The following is a 21,697-nucleotide window of genomic DNA, read 5'->3' as shown; positions in this document are numbered from 1 at the left end:
TCTGAAATACACAGTCTCTCCAGAAAATATGATTGAACGTACCTCACTGCTGCATAGCATGAAAACGTTCCTCACAATGAAGTTTCCTGTACTCCTCAGCCTCTGTGGGAACAGCACTGGATCTTAGTTATAAATGCTAAGATCATCATCCTCCAGGCAGCAGTCTTCATCCATCTGCTGCCTGAGAGTAAATAGTACACACCGTTACCATTTAAAATAACAAACTCTTGCTTGAAGAAATTAAAAACTAATATTTTATCACCTCTTTCTCTTTACCCTTCTTAGTACTTAGAGTAGGCAAAGAGAATGGCTGGGGGGTGGAGCTAAGGGAGGAGCTATATAGACAGCTCTGCTGTGGTGCTCTTTGCCACTTCCTGTTAGCAGGAGGATAATATCCCACAAGTAAAGGATGAATCCGTGGACCTGTCTTACCTTTATAGAAGAAATAAATACAAACTTGCCTGTAAAATAAAAATAAACCCTAAGATAGCTACAATGTAACTATTAGTTATATTGTAGCTATCTTATGGTTTATTTTATAGGTAAGTATTTAGTTTTAAATAGAAATAATTTAGTTGATTATAGTAATTTTATTTAGATTTATTTAAATTATATTTAAGTTAGGCGGGGTTAGGGTTAGACTTAGGTTTAGGGGTTAATATGTTTATTATAGTGGCAGAGACGTTGGGGGCGGCAGATTAGGGGTTAGGAAGTGTAGGTAGGTTGCGGCGACATTGGGGAAGGCAGATTAGGGGTTAATAAATAGAATGTAGGTGTCGGCGATGTTGGGGGCATCAGATTAGGGGTTAATAATATAATGTAGGTTGCGGCGATGTCAGGGGCGGCAGATTAGGGGTGTTTAGACTTGGGGTTCATGTTAGGGTGTTAGGTGTAAACATAAATTTTATTTCCCCATAGGAATCAATGGGGCTGCGTTAAGGAGCTTTATGCTGCGTTTTTGCAGGTGTTAGACTTTTTTCAGCCGGCTCTCCCCGTTGATTCCTATGGGGAAATCGTGCACGAGCACGTACAACCAGCTCACCGCTGACTTAAGCAGCGCTGGTATTGGAGTGCGGTAATGAGCTAAATTTTGCTCAACGCTCACTTCTTGTCTGGTTTGTAAAAACCTGTAATACCAGCGCTGTCTGTGAGTGGTGAGCATAAACTGCTCGTTAGCACCGCATAGCCTCTAACACAAAACTCGTAATCTAGCTGATAGTTAATAGGACTAGACTCCTAAAAGCTATAAACAGAAGAATTTCCTTAAAGAACAAAAAATTTTCAAATGAAAAATAAGGAGAATTTTTAACAAACTGATACAGGATCCTTTAAGCCAAAGAAACCTTCATCAGTAGAATAAACTTATGTATGCTGTCGGTCAGAACAAAATTAATTAGAACTTCATTTTGAAAAGACCTGGTAAGTTTACTTAAAGGTATAATAGCAGGCATAACCTTTTATGATATAAGCAACAACATGTGATGTTTGCAGATGAAATCAAGTACATGAACTGAATATGCAAAAAACAGTAAATGTTATCGTAAATGTAGAAACATTGCTAGCATAAAACATAATAAATAAATGCCACATAATTGAGCTGAAGAAATAACAACAGCTTAAAAAATGAAAAGAACACACTTAGCTTTGTAGAATTGTGTTCCAGGGCATCATAGTTTCTACAGTAACATCAGAGTCAGGATCAGAATGAGACATCTCACAAAATGTAACAGAAAAAGAAAAATAACATTAGGCAAAATATTCAATTTCCACAATGTAACAGTTTCAGTAGAGAAAAACAAAAGCAGGCATAATAGAGGGGTAAAATAACTAAAATTTGGCGCCAAGAATGACGTATTACGCAAAAGAAGTTAAAATGTTTTGGCTCAAAACTAACACCAGGAAATGACAATTTGCGTCATAACAAACGCGATTTCGCACCAAAACAACTAATGTCAACAAAGACGCAGGAAATTACAAAATTTGTGCCATCAAAGGCGCAACTTGGCGCCCAAAAATTTTTGCGCAAAGAATGCTGCAAGAAAAAACAGCTTTTTGCGCTCTCGCGAGCCTAGATTTGCCTGCGAAAAAATGAAAGTCAAATTAGAAAAAGGCTGAACCCGAGATAAGAAAAAAGTTTAAATAAACTTCCCAACATGATTCCTATACTGAAACTGTTTAGACTGCAAAAGGGAAATACACATAGACCAGACTCATGGCAAATACAAGTAAAATACATATATTTAAAACTTTATATTAATACATAAAGCGCCAAACCATATCTGAGAGTGTTTTAAAGGGACATAATACTCATATGCTAAATCACTTGAAACTGATGCAGTATAACTGTAAAAAGCTGACAGGAAAATATCACCTGAGTATCTCTATGTAAAAAAGGAAGATATTTTACCTCACAATTTCCTCAGCTCACCAGAGTAAGTTCTGTGTAAAAATTTATACTCAGCTGCTCCCAGCTGAAGGTAAAAAAATTAAAAAAATGAAGAAATGAACAGCAGCCAATCAGCATCAGCAGTGCTGAGGTCATGAACTCTTACTGTGATCTCATGAGATTTGACTTAACTCTCATGAGATTTCATAGTAAGCTTCCTTTACCTGATTGGTGAAATAATATGAGAGTGCACAAAGCTCATCCTTTCAGTTGTCCCGGGACAGACACACTAATATGCTGCTTAGAAATCCTTTACAATGGGAGGTGGCTACTGAGGAACTTTTGATGTAAAATATCTTTCTTTTTTACATAGAGATGTTCAGGTGATATTTTCTAGTCAGCTTTTTACAGCTATGCTGCATCACTTTCAAGTGTTTAAACATTTGGGTATTATGGCCCTTTAACTAAAGATACATAGTTACCGAAAGACACCCATCCACATATAGCATATAGCCAAACCAGTACTGAAAACTAACAGCAGAGGAAATGGTATATAAGAGTATATCGTCGATCTGAAAAGGGAGGTAGGAGATGAATCCCTACGACCGATAACAAAGAACCCTTGAAAAGATTTCCCGCAAGGGAAACCATAAAATCAATAGGCGATACTCTCTTCACATCCCTCTGACAAACACTGTACTCTGAGAGGAATTGGGCTTCAGAATGCTTAGAAGCGTTTATCATAGAAGAAATCATCAAAATCAAGCACAAAAACTTATTTCACCACCTCCATAGGAGGCAAAGTTTGTAAAACTGAATTGTGGGTGTGGTGATGCTTTTTACTCCTTTCTTTTTCACCCAACTACTTGGCTATTCATTAAACTGAATTGTGGGTGTGGTGAGGGGTGTATTTATAGGCATTTGAAGTTTGGGAAACTTTGCCCCCTCCTGGTAGGAATGTATATCCCATACGTCACTAGCTCATGGACTCTTGCCAATTACATGAAAGAAACAGTGTTTGATCGGCAATCCCCTGCAATAGATAATCCCTTTACAACCAACACAGTTATATTAATATACTTTTTACTTCTGTGATTACAATGAATTTAAGTTTTAGCAGACTGCCCCTTATATCCGTTCTTTTGACAGACTTGCATTTTAGCCAAATCAGTCATGACTCATAAATAACTCCACGGGACTGAGCACAATGTTATCTATATGGCACGCATGAACTAGCGATGTCTAGCTGCGAAAAACTGTCAAATTGCTCTGAGATAAGAGGTAGCCTTCTAGGGTTTAGAAATTAGCATACGAGTCTACCTTGGTTTAGTTTTCAACAAAGAATACCAAGAGAACAAAGCAAATGTGATGATAAAAGTAAATTGGAAAGAGGTTTAAAATTGCATGCCCTATCTGAATCACGAAAGTTTAATTTTGACTATACTGTCCTCTTAAGTGGTAAATTTAGTAGAGCTAATTGTCGTAAGATTTTCAGAGCTGTAAAAGCATGTGTTGCCTATAGTGCTAAGACCAGGCTGAAATGCAGTATACTGCTCTGACCTCCTCCACACACTGCAGTGAATGACCTTCTGAAGATGATTACAGTAAAGAGTACAGAAGGGGATGACTCACAATGCCAGTGTCTTTGGGCTCAAAATTACAACTCTTAACCCCATGTGTGCTGAAAACTTTCCCTGAGGATCCACACTAAAACCTCTATAAAAAACAAAATTTATGCTTACCTGCTAAATTTATTTCTTTCTTGACACGATGAGCCCACGGATGATCATCATAATTACTGTTGGGAATATCACTCCTGACCAGCAGGAGGAGGCAGAGAGCACCACAGCAAAGCTGTTAAATACCACTCCCCTACCCACAATCCCCAATCATTCGACCAAAGGGAAAAAAGAAAGGAAGTAATAAAAGGTGCAGAGGTGCCTGAGTTTTAAAGAAAAATAAACTCTGAAAATACAGGGCGGGCCGTGGACTCACCGTGTCAAGAAATAAATAAATTTATCAGGTAAGCATAAATTTAGTTTTCTTTCTAATGACATGGTGAGTGCACTTTCCTACCTTAAAAACTAGCTTGAAATTGTTTTGGTTTCAATCACTTTTGTTCCCAATTTTAACTGACTGGCAAACATGGTATGAAAATATACTTACTAGTTAGGTATATACACTTGTTTCAGTTTGCTCTCTGCTTCTGCTGCTTTCAAGCGTTTCTTTAAAATAAAATGAAGGGGAAAAAAAGAAAAAAAAGCCATGAATCAATCATTAACAAGAACAATGGAGACACCATAATTGTTACAAATTTTACTTCTGTCTAGTGTCCAAAACAATTTTAAAAAGCTTGGAAAAGGTTTCCTCACTCAGTAAGTGTAGCTATAGTGCCATTCTGTCTTAAAGGGACAATAAACCCATTTTTTTCTTTCATGATTCAGATAGAGAATACCATTTTAAACAACTTTCTAATTTACTTTTATTATTTAATTTGCTTCATTCTCTTGATATTCTTTCCTGAAAAGCATATCTAGATAGGCTCAGTAGCTTCTGATTGGTGGCTGCACATAGATGCCTCATGTGATTGGCTCACCCGTGTGTATTACTATTTCTTTAACTAATGATATCTAAAGAATGAAGCAAATTAGATAATAGAAGTACATTAGAATGTTGTTTAGAATTGTATTCTCTGTCTCTGAATCTCTGTCTCTGAATCATGAAAGATTTTTTTGGGGTTTAAAGTCCCTTTAAAAGGATGGTAAACTCTGTATATATTGATTACAATATTGCTATTGTTGCATTACATTCAATTTACACACTCAATATCATGTAATGGTATGTATGTAAAAACGCTTACAAATCTTTGTCTAATTGTTTTGTCTAATGCTGTCTTTCTCCTGCCTCCTGTGACACACATATTCTACCAATCAGTAAGCCTGTCGCCAGACAGGCTTACTTCTATGCAACCTGATTTACACAAGCGCATTATTGCGTTCTTCACAGCATACGGCCAACTAATCAGGAGCGTTAAAAAGCAATGACGACAATTTCTCATTTGCTTAATTCTCTTGGTATCCTTTGCGATAAAGCATACCCATGTAGGCTCAGGAGCATGATCCCACTAGTGAACAGCTCCTCCAATGAAGGATACCAAGAAAATTAAGCAAATTTGGTAACAGAAGTAATTTAGAAAGTTTTTTTTAAATTGTACGCTCTATCTGAATCTCAAAATAAAAAAGGAAATTTATGCTTACCTGATAAATTAATTTCTTCTACGATATGACGAGTCCATGGATTTCATCCTTACTTGTGGGATTTATCCTCCTGCTAACAGGAAGTGGCAAAGAGCACCACAGCAGAGCTGTATATATAACTCCTCCCTTCCCTCCACCTCCAGTCATTCGACCAAAGTTAGGAAGAGAAAGGAAAAGCCAAAGGTGCAGAGGTGACTGAAGTTTACAAAAAAACATAATTTATGCTTACCTGATAAATTCCTTTCTTCTGTAGTGTGATCAGTCCACGGGTCATCATTACTTGTGGGATATTAACTGCTCCCCTACAGGAAGTGCAAGAGGATTCACCCAGCAGAGTTGCTATATAGCTCCTCCCCTCTACGTCACCTCCAGTCATTCGACCAAGGACCAACGAGAAAGGAGAAGCCAAGGGTGTAGTGGTGACTGGAGTATAATTTAAAAAATATTTACCTGCCTTAAAAAACAGGGCGGGCCGTGGACTGATCACACTACAGAAGAAAGGAATTTATCAGGTAAGCATAAATTATGTTTTCTTCTGTTAAGTGTGATCAGTCCACGGGTCATCATTACTTGTGGGATACCAATACCAAAGCAAAAGTACACGGATGACGGGAGGGATAGGCAGGCTCTTTATACAGAAGGAACCACTGCCTGAAGAACCTTTCTCCCAAAAATAGCCTCCGAGGAAGCAAAAGTGTCAAATTTGTAAAATTTGGAAAAAGTATGAAGCGAAGACCAAGTTGCAGCCTTGCAAATCTGTTCAACAGAGGCCTCATTCTTAAAGGCCCAAGTGGAAGCCACAGCTCTAGTGGAATGAGCTGTAATTCTTTCAGGAGGCTGCTGTCCAGCAGTCTCATAAGCTAAACGAATTATGCTACGAAGCCAAAAAGAGAGAGAGGTAGCAGCTTTTTGACCTCTCCTCTGACCAGAGTAAACGACAAACAGGGAAGACGTTTGTCGAAAATCTTTAGTTGCCTGTAAATAAAATTTAAGGGCACGAACTACATCCAGATTGTGCAAAAGACGTTCCTTCCTCGAAGAAGGATTTGGGCACAAGGATGGAACAACAATCTCCTGATTGATATTCCTGTTAGTGACTACCTTAGGTAAGAACCCAGGCTTAGTACGCAGAACTACCTTATCCGAGTGAAAAATCAAATAAGGAGAATCACAATGTAAGGCTGATAACTCAGAGACTCTTCGAGCCGAGGAAATAGCCATTAAAAATAGAACTTTCCAAGATAACAACTTTATATCAATGGAATGAAGGGGTTCAAACGGAACACCCTGTAAAACGTTAAGAACAAGGTTTAAACTCCATGGTGGAGCCACAGCTTTAAACACAGGTTTAATCCTGGCCAAAGCCTGACAAAAAGCCTGAACGTCTGGAACTTCTGACAGACGCTTGTGTAACAGAATGGACAGAGCTGAGATCTGTCCCTTTAAGGAACTAGCGGATAACCCCTTTTCTAAACCTTCTTGTAGAAAAGACAATATCCTAGGAATCCTAACCTTACTCCAAGAGTAACCTTTGGATTCGCACCAATATAGGTATTTACGCCATATTTTATGGTAAATCTTTCTGGTAACAGGCTTCCTAGCCTGTATTAAGGTATCAATAACTGACTCAGAAAAACCACGCTTTGATAAGATCAAGCGTTCAATTTCCAAGCAGTCAGCTTCAGAGAAGTTAGATTTTGATGTTTGAAAGGACCCTGAATCAGAAGGTCCTGTTTCAGAGGTAACGACCAAGGTGGACAGAATGACATGTCCACCAGATCTGTATACCAAGTCCTGCGTGGCCATGCAGGCGCTATTAGAATCACTGATGCTTTCTCCTGTTTGATTCTGGCAATCAATCGAGGAAGCATCGGGAAAGGTGGAAACACATGAGCCATCCTGAAGGTCCATGGTGCTGTCAAGGCATCTATCAGGACCGCTCCCGGATCCCTGGATCTGGACCCGTAGCGCGGAAGCTTGGCGTTCTGTCGAGACGCCATGAGATCTATCTCTGGTTTGCCCCAACGTCGAAGTATTTGGGCAAAGACCTCTGGATGAAGTTCCCACTCCCCCGGATGAAAAGTCTGACGACTTAAGAAATCCGCCTCCCAGTTCTCCACTCCCGGGATGTGGATTGCAGACAGGTGGCAAGAGTGAGACTCTGCCCAGCGAATTATCTTCGATACTTCCATCATTGCTAGGGAGCTTCTTGTCCCTCCCTGATGGTTGATATAAGCTACAGTCGTGATGTTGTCCGACTGGAACCTGATGAACCCCCGAGTTGCTAACTGGGGCCAAGCCAGAAGAGCATTGAGGACTGCTCTCAATTCCAGAATGTTTATTGGAAGAAGACTCTCCTCCTGATTCCATAGTCCCTGAGCCTTCAGAGAATTCCAGACAGCGCCCCAACCTAGTAGGCTGGCGTCTGTTGTTACAATTGACCAGTCTGGCCTGCTGAATGGCATTCCCCTGGACAGATGTGGCCGATAAAGCCACCATAGAAGAGAATTTCTGGTCTCTTGAATGGAATGAAGGAAACGGCATGCACTTTGAAGTTTTGTTAACCTGTCCTCTGTCAGGTAAATCTTCATTTCTACAGAATCTATCAGAGTCCCCAGGAAGGGAACTCTTGTGAGTGGAAAGAGAGAACTTTTCTCTTCGTTCACTTTCCATCCATGCGACCTTAGAAATGCCAGTACTATCTCTGTATGAGATTTGGCAGTTTGAAAGCTTGAAGCTTGTATCAGTATGTCGTCTAAGTACGGAGCTACTGAAATTCCTTGCGGTCTTAGTACCGCCAGAAGAGTGCCCAGAACCTTTGTGAAGATTCTTGGAGCCGTAGCCAGTCCGAATGGAAGAGCTACAAACTGGTAATGCCTGTCTAAAAAGGCAAACCTTAGATACCGGTAATGACTTCTGTGAATCGGTATGTGAAGGTAAGCATCCTTTAAATCCACTGTGGTCAAGTACTGACCCTCTTGGATCATGGGCAAAATTGTTCGAATAGTTTCCATCTTGAACGATGGAACTCTTAGGAATTTGTTTAGGATCTTTAAATCCAAGATTGGCCTGAAGGTTCCCTCTTTTTTGGGAACTACAAACAGATTTGAGCAAAACCCTTGTCCTTGTTCCAACCGCGGAACTGGATGGATCACTCCCATTAATAAAAGATCTTGTACGCAGTGTAGAAACGCTTCCTTCTTTGTTAGGTTTGTTGACAACCTTGACAGATGAAATCTCCCTCTTGGGGGAGAGGATTTGAAGTCCAGAAGGTATCCCTGAGATATGATCCAACGCCCAGGGATCCTGAACATCTCTTGCCCAAGCCTGGGCGAAGAGGGAAAGTCTGCCCCCCACTAGATCCGGTCCCGGATCGGGGGCCCTCAATTCATGCTGTCTTAGGGGCAGCAGCAGGTTTTCTGGCCTGTTTGCCCCTGTTCCAGGACTGGTTAGGTTTCCAGCCTTGTCTGTAGCGAGCAACAGCTCCTTCCTGTTTTGGTGCAGAGGAAGTTGATGCTGCTCCTGCTTTGAAATTACGAAAGGAACGAAAATTGGACTGTCTAGCCTTGGCTTTGGCCTTGTCCTGAGGCAGGGCATGACCTTTACCTCCTGTAATGTCATCAATAATCTCTTTCAAGCCGGGCCCGAATAAGGTCTGCCCTTTGAAAGGAATATTAAGCAATTTAGATTTAGACGTAACATCAGCTGACCAGGATTTTAGCCACAGAGCTCTGCGTGCCTGAATGGCGAATCCTGAATTTTTAGCCGCAAGTTTAGTTAAATGTACTACGGCATCTGAAATAAATGAATTAGCTAACTTAAGGAATTTAAGTTTGTGTGTGATGTCATCTAGTGTGGATGATTGAAGTGTCTCTTCCAGAGACTCAAACCAAAATGCTGCTGCAGCCGTGACAGGCGCAATACATGCAAGAGGTTGCAATATAAACCCTTGTTGAACAAACATTTTCTTAAGGTAACCCTCTAATTTTTTATCCATTGGATCTGAAAAAGCACAGCTATCCTCCACTGGGATAGTGGTACGCTTAGCTAAAGTAGAAACTGCTCCCTCCACCTTAGGGACCATTTGCCATAAGTCCCGTGTGGCGGCGTCTATTGGAAACATTTTTCTGAATATAGGAGGGGGTGAGAAAGGCACACCGGGTCTATCCCACTCCTTAGTAACAATATCAGTAAGTCTCTTAGGTATAGGAAAAACGTCAGTACTCGTCGGTACCGCAAAATATTTATCCAACCTACACATTTTTTCTGGGATTGCAACTGTGTTACAATCATTCAGAGCCGCTAATACCTCCCCTAGTAACACACGGAGGTTCTCAAGCTTAAATTTAAAATTTGAAATGTCTGAGTCCAGTTTATTTGGATCAGAACCGTCACCCACAGAATGAAGCTCTCCGTCTTCATGTTCTGCAAACTGTGACGCAGTATCAGACATGGCCCTTGCATTATCAGCGCACTCTGTTCTCATCCCAGAGTGATCACGTTTACCTCTTAGTTCTGGTAGTTTAGCCAAAACTTCAGTCATAACAGTAGCCATATCTTGTAATGTGATTTGTAATGGCCGCCCAGATGCACTCGGCGCTACAATATCACGCACCTCCTGAGCGGGAGATGCAGGTACTGACACGTGAGGCGAGTTACTCGGCATAACTCTCCCCTCGTTGTTTGGTGAAATATGTTCAATTTGTACAGATTGACTATTTTTTAAAGTAGCATCAATACATTTAGTACATAAATTTCTATTGGGCTCCACTTTGGCATTAACACATATAGCACAGATATCTTCCTCTGAATCAGACATGTTTAACACACTAGCAAATAAACAGCAACTTGGAAATACTTTTCAAAGTAATTTACAAATAATATGAAAACGAACTGTGCCTTTAAGAAGCACAGAAAAATATTATAACAGATAAAATAATTAAGTTATAGCATCAATCTTTGTCAGAATATACAGTTTTAGCAAAGGATTGTTCCCCTCAGCAAATGATAACTAACCCAGGCAGCAGAAAAAAAATACACAAATAAACGTTTTTTATATCACAGTCAATACAATCAGCACAGCTCTGCTGTATGATTACTTCCCTCAAAAAAGACTCTTGAGATCCCTGAACTCTGTAGAGATGAACCGGATCATGCAGGAAGAAAATGAACCTCTGACTGAGTTTTTCTGATGCATAGTGAAAGCACCAAAATGGCCCCTCCCCCACACACATAACAGTGAGAGGGATCAGTGAACTGCTCTAATTTAAATCAAAACTATTGCCAAGTGGAAAAAAAAAGTGCCCAAAACATTTTTTCACCCAGTACCTCAGAGAAAAAAACGTTTTTACATGCCAGCAAAAAAACGTTTTACCTCAATAATTAATTGTCATTTAAAACCTATTGCAAGTCCCTGCAAAATAGGTTAAGTCTATGTATACAGTTTAAAAGCCAGAGAAGTACCATTTCCCAGAAAACTGAAGTGTAAAATATACATACATGACAGCCTGATATCAGCTACATCTACTGCATTCAAGGCTGAGTTTACATTATAACGGTATGGCAGGATTTTCTCATCAATTCCATGTCAGAAAATAATAAACTGCTACATACCTCTTTGCAGATTAATCTGCCTGCTGTCCCCTGATCTGAAGTTTACCTCACTCCTCAGATGGCCGAGAAACAGCAATATGATCTTAACTACTCCGGCTAAAATCATAGAAAAACTCAGGTAGATTCTTCTTCAAATTCTACCAGAGAAGGAATAACACACTCCGGTGCTATTATAAAATAACAAACTTTTGATTGAAGATATAAAAACTAAATATATCACCATAGTCCTCTCACACATCCTATCTAGTCGTTGGGTGCAAGAGAATGACTGGAGGTGACGTAGAGGGGAGGAGCTATATAGCAACTCTGCTGGGTGAATCCTCTTGCACTTCCTGTAGGGGAGCAGTTAATATCCCACAAGTAATGATGACCCGTGGACTGATCACACTTAACAGAAGAAATATATATAATAGAAATCTGTCTTAAAAATGACAGGGTGGGCCGTGGACTCGTCATATCGTAGAAGAAATTAATTTATCAGGTAAGCATACATTTCCTTTTCTTCTTCAAGATATGACGAGTCCACGGATTTCATCCTTACTTGTGGGATACAATACCAAAGCTACAGGACACGGATGAAAGGGAGGGACAAGACAGGAACCTAAACGGAAGGCACCGCTGCTTGAAGAACCTTTCTCCAAAAACCAGCCTCAGAAGAAGCAAAAGTATCAAACTTGTAAAATTTGGAAAAAGTGTGAAGAGACAAAAAAGTTGCAGCCTTGCAAATCTGTTCAAACAGAAGCATCGTTTTTAAATGCCCATGAGGAAGCCACAGCCCTAGTAGAATGAGCCGTAATTCTTTCAGGAGGCTGCTGTCCAGCAGTCTCATACGCCAGACGGATGATACTTTTCAGCCAAAAAGAAAGAGAGGTAGCCGTAGCTTTCTGACCCCTACGCTTTCCAGAAAAAACAATGAATAATGAAGATGATTGACGGAAATCCTTAGTCGCCTGCAAGTAAAACTTCAAGGCACGGACCACGTCCAGGTTATGCAACATAAGCTCCTTCTTAGAAGAAGGGTTAGGACATAATGAAGGAACAACGATTTCCTGATTAATATTCTTATTAGAAACAACCTTAGGAAGGAAACCAGGTTTGGTACGTAAAACCACCTTATCAGAATGGAAGATAAGATAAGGTGAATCACATTGTAATGCTGAAAGCTCAGAAACTCTACAAGCAGAAGAAATAGCAACCAAAAACAAAACTTTCCAAGATAACAGCTTAATATCTATGGAATGCATGGGTTCAAACGGAACCCCTTGAAGAACATTACAAACTAAATTCAAACTCCAGGGTGGAGCAATTGGTCTAAACACAGGCTTAATTCTGGTTAAAGCCTGACAAAAAGACTGAACGTCTGGAACATCTGCCAAACGTTTGTGTAGTAAAATTGACAAAGCAGAGATTTGTCCCTTTAAGGAACTCGCTGATAACCCTTTCTCCAATCCGTCTTGGAGAAAAGACAGAATCCTGGGAATCCTAACCTTATTCCATGAGTAGCCCTTAGAATCGGACCAAAAAAGATATTTACGCCATATCTTATGATAGATCTTTCTAGTGACAGGCTTACGTGCCTGAATCAAAGTATCAATGACCGCATCAGAGAATCCCCGCTTAGATAAAATCAAGAGTTCAATCTCCAAGCAGTCAGCTGCAGAGAAAGTAGATTTGGATGTTGGAAAGGACCTTGAATGAGAAGGTCCTGTCTCACTGGGAGTTTCCACGGAGGCAGAGAGGACATGTCCACTAGATCTGCATACCAAGTCCTGCGTGGCCATGGAGGCGTGATTAGAATTACTGAAGCTCTCTCCTGTTTGATTCGGGAAATCACCTGGGGAAGGAGAGGAAACGGTGGAAACACATAAGCTAGGTTGAACGACCAAGGCACTGCCAAGGCATCTATTAGTTCGGCCGGAGGATCCCTCGACCTGGATCCGTATCTTGGCATTCTGTCGAGACGCCATCAGATCCAATTCCGGTCTTCCCCATCGGAGAATCAGTGAGGCAAATACCTCCGGATGGAGTTCCCACTCCCCCGGATGAAAAGCCTGTCAGCTTAAATAGTCCGCTTCCCAGTTGTCCACTCCTGGGATGTAGATTGCTGACAGATAACAAGAGTGGGTCTCCGCCCATCAAATTATCTTGGATACTTCTGTCATCGCTAAGGAACTCCTCGTTCCTCCCTGATGATTGATGTAAGCCACAGTCGTGATGTTGTCCGACTGGAATCTGATGAATTTGGCCGAAGCCAACTGAGGCCATGCCTGAAGCGCATTGAATATTGCTCTCAATTCCAGAATATTGATTGGAAGTAGAGACTCCACCTGAGTCCATACACCCTGAGCCTTCAGGGAATTCCAGACTTTACCCCAGCCCAGTAGGCTGGCGTCCGTTGTCACTATCACCCACAAGGGTCTGCGGAAACACGTCCCTTGGGACAGATGATCCGGCGACAACCACCAAAGAGAGTCTCTGGTTTCCTGATCCAGATTTATTGGAGGAGATAAATTTGCATAGTCCCCATTCCACTGTCCGAGCATGCACAGTTGCAGTGGTCTGAGATGAAACCGAGCAAACGGAATGATGTCCATTGCCGCCACCATCAATCCAATTACCTCCATACACTGAGCCACTGATGGCCGAGGATTGGACTGAAGGGCTCGGCATGTATTTAGAATTTTTGACTTTCTGACCTCCGTTAGGAATATCTTCATGTCTATAGCGGGCTTCTTGGGTTGTTTACCCTTGTTCCAAGTCTGGTTGGGTCTCCCTTCCTGCTTTGTGGAGGAAGAGGAAGAAGAGGGTACTCCTTTAAAGTTTCGAAAGGAACGAAAATTATTTTGTTTACCCCTCATCTTAACAGGCTTATCCTGAGGTAGAGCGTGACCTTTACCTCCAGTAATGTCAAATGATTTCCTTCAACTCAGGCCCGAATAGGGTCTTACCCTTGAAAGGAATAGCCAAGAGCTTTGACTTAGATGAAACATCAGCAGACCATGATTTTAACCATAACGCTCTACGCGCTAAAATGGCAAATTCTGCATTCTTAGCCGCCAGCTTAGCAATTTGAAAGGTGGCATCTGTGATAAAAGAATTAGCTAGCTTGAGAGCCTTAATTCTATCTAAAATATCCTCTAAAGAGGTCTAAACTTTAAGAGACTCTTCTAGAGCATCAAACCAGAAAGCCGCTGCAGTAGTAACTGGAACAATGCAGGCTGTCGGTTGTAAAAGGAAACCCTGATGAATAAATAATTTCTTTAGAAGACCCTCTAACTTCTTATCCATAGGGTCTCAATAGGAATAGTTGTACGCTTAGCCAGGGTAGATATAGCTCCCTCCACCTTAGGGACAGTTTGCAAAGAGTCCCGAATGGTGTCTGATATGGGATACATTTTCTTGAAATTAGGAGGAGGAGAGAACGGTATACCCGTCTGTCCCACTCCTCCTTTATAATCTCCGAGATTCTCTTAGGAACCGGAAAAACATCAGTGTAAGCGGGAACTTCCAGATATTTGTCCATTTTACACAATTTCTCTGGTGGTACCATAATAGGGTCACAGTCATCCAGAGTTGCTAAAACCTCCCTAAGTAACAGGCGGAGGTGTTCCAGCTTAAATTTAAAGGACATGACGTCCGAATCTGTCTGAGGTAACACGCTTCCCGAATCTGAAAGTTTTACCTCAGACAAAAGTTCCCTGACACCTAACTCAGATCCCTGTGAGGGTACATCGGAGATAGCCAACAAAGCATCAGAGGACTCAGTATTTACATTGATTCCTGTCCTACTGCGTTTACCCTGTAACACTGGTAACTTAGATAATACCTTTGTAAGGGTAGTTGACATAACTGCAGCCATATCCTGCAGAGTAAAAGAATTAGACACGGTTGAGGAACCCGGCGTCGCTTGGGTGGGCGTTAAAGGTTGTGACACTTGGGGAGAATTAGGCGGCATATCCTGATTCTCTTCAGACTGAGAATCATCCTTAGGCACACTTTCTTTACATAAAATATGCTTTTTACATTCTAAGGCCCTTTCAGTACAAGAGGTACACAAAGTAAGATGGGGTTCCAAAATGGCCTCTAAACACATAGAACAAGGAGTTTCCTCAAGTTCAGACTAGCAATAGCCACAATATTCGTTAATAAGTTTAATAACCCTTATTTACTGATTCAAACATTTTTTTTGAAAAAAATGTACTGCCTCTGACCCAGCTTGTTACATCAAGCTTAGCTTGTTAGATCATAGCAGCACTGCATGTGTGTAGTTCCCCAAGTGTGCTAGTTCATAAGAGTAGAGAGAGTTATAACAACGGAGTTAGACAAAGGAGTGGACAACAGAAATAAGTACTTTCAAATTCCAACAATTAAATGCAAACATGCTACACTTTCTAATGTCTGCTTTAACCTTTTTCTCCCTTCTCTTTAAAGTCACAGCTCTTCCATTCACAAACAGCACTCAGAACATTCATATATCTCCTTCTCTTCTACCTTCCCCCCTCTACAACACACATGAACTTTATTCCTATCTCACATCCCTCAGCCAGCCATGCTTTACTGATCCTAAACTTAAACACTCACATAAGACACATTCTCATCTCCTTTCACTCAACATCTTTCTTCTTCTTGCAGCTGGGGATGTCTCGCCTAACCCAGGTCCACCCTCTGCTTCCCTCAGATCACTACCCCAAATGACACCTCATACACCTTGCACACGTAACCCTCTAAACCTCATTAACTGCACCTCTATTACTACACCCCAATTCTCGTGTGCCCTTTGGAATGCACGCTTGGTATGCAATAAGCTTACATCTATTCACAACCTATTTATTTCACGTTCACTTAACCTGTTAGCCCTCACTGAAACTTGGCTCTCCTCCTCTAACACAACTGCTGTAGCCTCTCTGTCCTATGGCGGCCTGCACTTCAGTCACACTCCCAGGCCTGGAGACAAACAAGGAGGAGGAGTAGGAATTCTCCTGTCTCCACACAGTACCTTTCACTACATTCCTTCACCCCCCTCTCTTTCCTTCTCATCTTTTGAAGTTCACTCTATCCGCCTCTTCTCCCCTATAGCTCTTCGTGTTGCAGTTATCTATCGGCCCCCTGGCCCAGCATCACAATTTCTGGACCACTTTGAAGCCTGGCTTCCACATTTTCTCTCTTCTAATGTCCCTTCTCTCATCTTAGGGGACTTCAACATACCCCTTGATAAGCCTAACACGCCTGCAGCCTCTAAACTTCTATCCCTTACCACCTCTTTAGGCCTGTCCCAGTGGACAACATCACCAACACACTGTGAAGGCCATTCCATAGACCTGGTCTTCACAAATCTCTGTGCTGTTTCCAACCCCCTTAACTTCCTCTTTCCTCTCTCTGACCACCATCTATTAACTTTCTCTCTCACTCTACCTGCTACATCTTTGCAAGCCCCCAAAAAACTGCTACCTCACAGGAATTTAAATGACTTGGATCTCACAGACTTTTCCACTCAACTGAGTCCTCTGCTCTCTGACATTTCATCCCTCTCTTGTCCAAACCTCGTGACTCTACAGTATAATTCGGCACTAAAATCAACACTTGACAAAACTGCACCCTCCACTCTTCGACGTACATCAATCACTCGACAGCAACAGTGGCACACTAAACAGACCAGATATCTTCAGTGATGCTCACGGGCCGCTGAACGGCAGTGGAGGAAATCATGCACCTTTGCTGATTTCCAACATTATAAATTCACCCTTATGTCCTACAACTCTGCGCTCAGCCTGGCAAAACAAGTCTATTTCTCCTCCCTCGTGTCATCTGACGCATCCAACCCCAGAAAACTGTTCTCAACCTTTAACTCCCTTCTACGTCCGTCTGCCCCCTCGCCCACTACCAACCTCACTGCTCAAATTATTGCTGATCACTTCAAAAATAAAATTGACACCATTAGAAAAGAGATCTGCACCTCGCACCCCGCAAACCCAGCGATCCTACCCACCACTTCTATTAACAAAAATCTATGCTATTTCCCTCCTGTAACAGAGGAAGAAGTCTCTGCACTCCTATCCTCGGCTCATCACACAACCTGCCCATTTGACCCTATTCCTTCATGACTTATTCACTCTCTCTCTGCTTCACTAACCCCTACCCTAACTCATTTCTTTAACCAATCCCTCACTGCTGGCACATTTCCTGACACATTCAAGCATGCGTCAATCATACCAAGCCTAAAAAAGCCCTCGCTTGACCCCTCCACGCCTTTTAACTATCGACCGCTCTCCTTACTTCCCTTTGCTTCAAAATTATTGGAACGACTAGTCTATAATCGGCTAACTCAATTTCTCACAACTAACTCCTTACTTGATCCACTACAATCTGGTTTCCGCCCTAAACACTCAACAGAAACTGCTCTTGCTAAAGTAAAAAAAGATCTGTTATCAGCCAAAGCAAAAGGCCATTACTCCTTACTAATTCTTCTTGACCTGTCCGCAGCTTTTGACACAGTTGACCATCCTCTCCCCCTAAAAATACTACATTCATTTGGCATCCGAGACACAGCCCTCTCCTGGTTTGCATCATATCTTTCAAACCGCTTGTTTTCAGTTTCCTTTAACAACATATCTTGTGATCCTATGCCTCTCTCAGTTGGAGTACCGCAAGGCTCTGTCTTGGGTCCCTTGCTTTTCTCTCTTTATACATCCTGCCTTGGAAAACTTATAGCTTCCTTTGGATTCCAGTACCACCTATATGCTGATGATACCCAAATCTATCTCTCCCTCTTTACTCAACCAGATTTCTGACTGCCTCTCTGCAATTTTCTCTTGGATGTCTTCACACTACCTCCAACTCAATCTGTCCAAAACTGAGCTGCTTCTTATTCCCCCCTCTTCGAGACATCCGACACCTGACATTTCTCTGATGGTTGGAGATTCTATTCTCAACGCCTCACCCCAGGTCCGCTGCCTTGGGGTCACACTAGACTCAGAACTCACATTCAACCCACATATACAAACGCTTACCAAATCCTGCCGTTCACACCTACGCAACATTTCCAGAATTTGTCCCTTCCTTACTCAAAAAAGTACAAAAATACTTATTCATTCCCTCATCCTGTCACGCATTGATTATTGCAATCTACTCTTAAATGGCCTTCCAAAACACTGCCTCTCCTCCCTCCAATCTATTATGAATGCTTCTGCTAGACTCATCCACCTAAGTAGACGATCTACATCAGCTGCTCCGCTCTGCCAGTCTCTACACTGCCTCCCCATACACTCCAGAATACAATTTAAAGTATTAGCCCTAACCTACAAAGCACTCAACAGTCTAACTCCCAACTATATTTCCTCTCTCATCGTGAAATACTCCCCATCCCGTCCTCTTCGATCAACCTCTGACCTACGTCTCTACACTCCTGTTATCTCTACATCCCACTCCCGCCTCCAAGACTTCGCACGTGCTGCTCCTGTCCTCTGGAACTCTCTACCCCGCTCCATCAGACTGTCTCCAACCTTGTATAGCTTCAGAAGATCCTTGAAAACCCACCTATTCAGAGAGGCTTACCATCTCTCCTCCATCCCGCATCCGAACCAAGCTAATACATTTACATGAACTGCCTGACTCACTGCTGCAAATACAACCGATGAAACAAGCTACCCAACCTTATGTCTCTGCACCCTAAACCTATAGACTGTGAGCTCTCCGGAGCAGGGCCCTCTTCCTCCTGGGCTAGATTTGCTTAGTCTTGTTATGTTTTGTATTGTATCACAAATCTTTGTCATTGTATACCCCTATCATTGTACCCAGCGCTACGGAATTTGGCGGCGCTATACAAATAAGTGATAATAATAATAATTATACTGCGCCTTTAAGAAATAAAAGCACAACAATTTTTCTGTACTGCACCAAAAACGATTTTTATCACTAAAAAAATTATATAAAACAGTTCAATTTTGCCAAAAATTATTGCACCCTTTAAGCAAAGGTTAAATCAACCTTTAAAGAGACATTTTATTTTGAAAATAAACTTTAACAATGAAAACAGCCCCTGCACCTCGCGACAGCTCTGCTGTGGCGCCTATCTGCCCTCAAGGTACTCAAGATTGACTCGACAACGATCCGGTGACTGAAAATCAACTTTAGGCTCCACCGGAGCTAGTGCCTGCTGCCTTCTAGTGAGGAGAAAACTGCGCGTCTGAGCGCGCGAAATAGGCCCCGCCCATCATTGACGCTGCATCAACAGTCTGCCTAACCGCATGGGAAGCGGTTTGAAATAAGCCATGAGGTCCCCTTCACTCATATCACACATAACTGCAGCCATTCAATATTATATATATAAGTGTCACAGCTGCCTCTCCCAGTGTCAAGCCCCTTATAGAGATACATAACCGTAGTATCAATATGAATAAAAACAGGAATTTCAGTAACACCCTAATCCATATAGGTCTACTGCTTACCCCTTCCCTTACTTAATTTGATCTCTTTTGAGAACAATAAAAAGGTTGGAATAAAACCTCTGACCCTGTTCTGACCTCTAGATCGATGACTGACTAAAGGAAGGCTCTTGTCTTCAGAGGATTCTTTGGAACATGATACAGAGGAAACTATATTTAGAACCCATGGATCCTGCACAAAATGAAAAGAACCCGCTGAAAAATGCGTAATCTGCCCCCTACCAGAAGATCTGGATTGGGGGCTGCACCTTCATGCTGACTTGGTAGAAGAAACAGGTTTCTTAGAAACTCTGAAAACTGTTCAGAGAAACCCTCACAACAAAGAATAGAGGCTGCAACAACAGAAGCAATACTAATTGCAAGTCTAAACAGAAAACCTGCTTCCTGAAAAGCCTTTCTATGGAAAGATTCTAACTTTCTATCCATATGGTCTTAAAAAGAGGTACTATCCTCAAGAGGAATAGTGGAATAGTATTATTCCTATAAATTACCCCCATCTACTTTATGGATAGTTTCCCAAAGCTCTATATAAGAAGCAGGCAAAGGAAATTTCTTCATAAATTTTAAAGCAGAATTTAAAAGGTATACCTGGCTTAGACCACTCCTTAGAAATCAATTTAGAGAGAGCATTTGGAACAAGAAAAATCTCTTGAGACTAAGAAGCAGGTTTAAAAATCAAATCCAATTGCTTAATGCATTTATTCTCAGAAACCTTCATATATCATGAACCCCTAAGATACATAATACTTATCTTAAAAGAGAACAAAGATAATCAAGCTTAAACAGAAAAGATAACTATTTCTTGATTAGAAACTGACTCCTGATCATCAGAAAGCAACTCACCCTCAGATCATTCAGAACCACCAAGTTCAGAAACGTATAGCATAACAGAATCAGTTCTATTTAAATTAGAAAAGATAGTACAAAAAAATTCTAAAACTGTCCTCTTATGCATACTTGGAGGCATAGCTGCAAATATTTCAGATACAGTAGAGCATACAAAATCTTTAAATCCTGGAGCAAAAATCAGAAGTACTCCCTGGTATAGATCAAACAGAGGGAGGACAGATACCCTTAGAAGCAAGAACAGCATTAGTCTGATAATAATGCATTAAATAATCCATACAAAATTTGTCAAGCTGAGCAAGGGGTAAAATATAAACAAGCTTGCAAAATACACACTTTAAATTAGAAAGAGATTTCAGTGGATCTAGCTATTGATTTATAACATTCATAGAAGTGGGGATAGATTCAGGATCCTCCTACACACCCATTAGGCACTAGATATGTGCATTTGGACCCTTCGTTACGATCCGAATGTGGAAGTATGCAACATTTGGCGCTTTCTGAGCTGGATTGATTATTGTGCAAGATCACTATGTTGAGACTTTAACGTGGTGATCTTCCACAAGTATCAATCCGGCTCCGAAAAGAGCCGAATAACAAATACTTCTACATTTGGATCCTAATGAAGGATTCAAATACACATACCTATCAGGCACCCAAACTAATGCACTTATACTGTGCAGGAATCACCGCTTCCAGTAAACAGCCAATCCAGTGCTGTATGCATAACAGCTGAGGATCTACGTATATGGAGTGTAACATTGATCCAACAGAAGGAGGCTAGGGACCTGTCCCCACAACACCTGTGGGCAGGCCAGTGACCAACTCACACTGGGTGTAATTGTGCCATTACTTCATAGCCCCAAATATTCCCTCTGTCAAACAGTAACTCTGAGGGAAAAACTGGGCCTCAAATCAGTCGGAGGACCCCTCTCTCTGAAAAACACCTCGAGCACCTTCATTCTTTACTTTCCTCCGGCAGAGGGCAAAGGTAAGACTAGTTTCCAGCACGGTGGGAGGGGTTTTAAGGGCTCTTGGAGTTTTGGGAACCTTTACCTCATCCTAGTGGTCAGGAAAAGTATTTCCTAGGAGTAATGGCTCCTGGACTTTCACCACGTATATGAAAGAAAAAACATAATTTATGTAAGAACTTA

The 21,697-nt window shown here is 41.5% G+C and overlaps 1 protein-coding gene across 4 annotated transcripts in view; it reads right to left on the bottom strand.

The window, feature by feature from the left end:
* The window catches only part of MTA1 (metastasis associated 1), a 732,036-nt gene that overhangs the window by 304,243 nt on the left and 406,096 nt on the right, over nucleotides 1-21,697 (bottom strand). For all 4 annotated transcript variants that reach the window (XM_053697863.1, XM_053697862.1, XM_053697866.1 and 1 more), the window contains one exon: nucleotides 4,553-4,611. In XM_053697863.1, coding sequence (XP_053553838.1) covers nucleotides 4,553-4,611 — 59 coding nt within the window. The remainder of the gene's footprint in view (nucleotides 1-4,552; nucleotides 4,612-21,697) is intronic.

The sequence above is a fragment of the Bombina bombina genome, chromosome 1 (genome assembly GCF_027579735.1).
Source record: "Bombina bombina isolate aBomBom1 chromosome 1, aBomBom1.pri, whole genome shotgun sequence".
Lineage (NCBI taxonomy): Eukaryota > Metazoa > Chordata > Amphibia > Anura > Bombinatoridae > Bombina > Bombina bombina.
The sequence above is the reverse complement of the archived record's forward strand: the minus strand, read 5'-3'. Positions and strand labels throughout refer to the sequence as shown.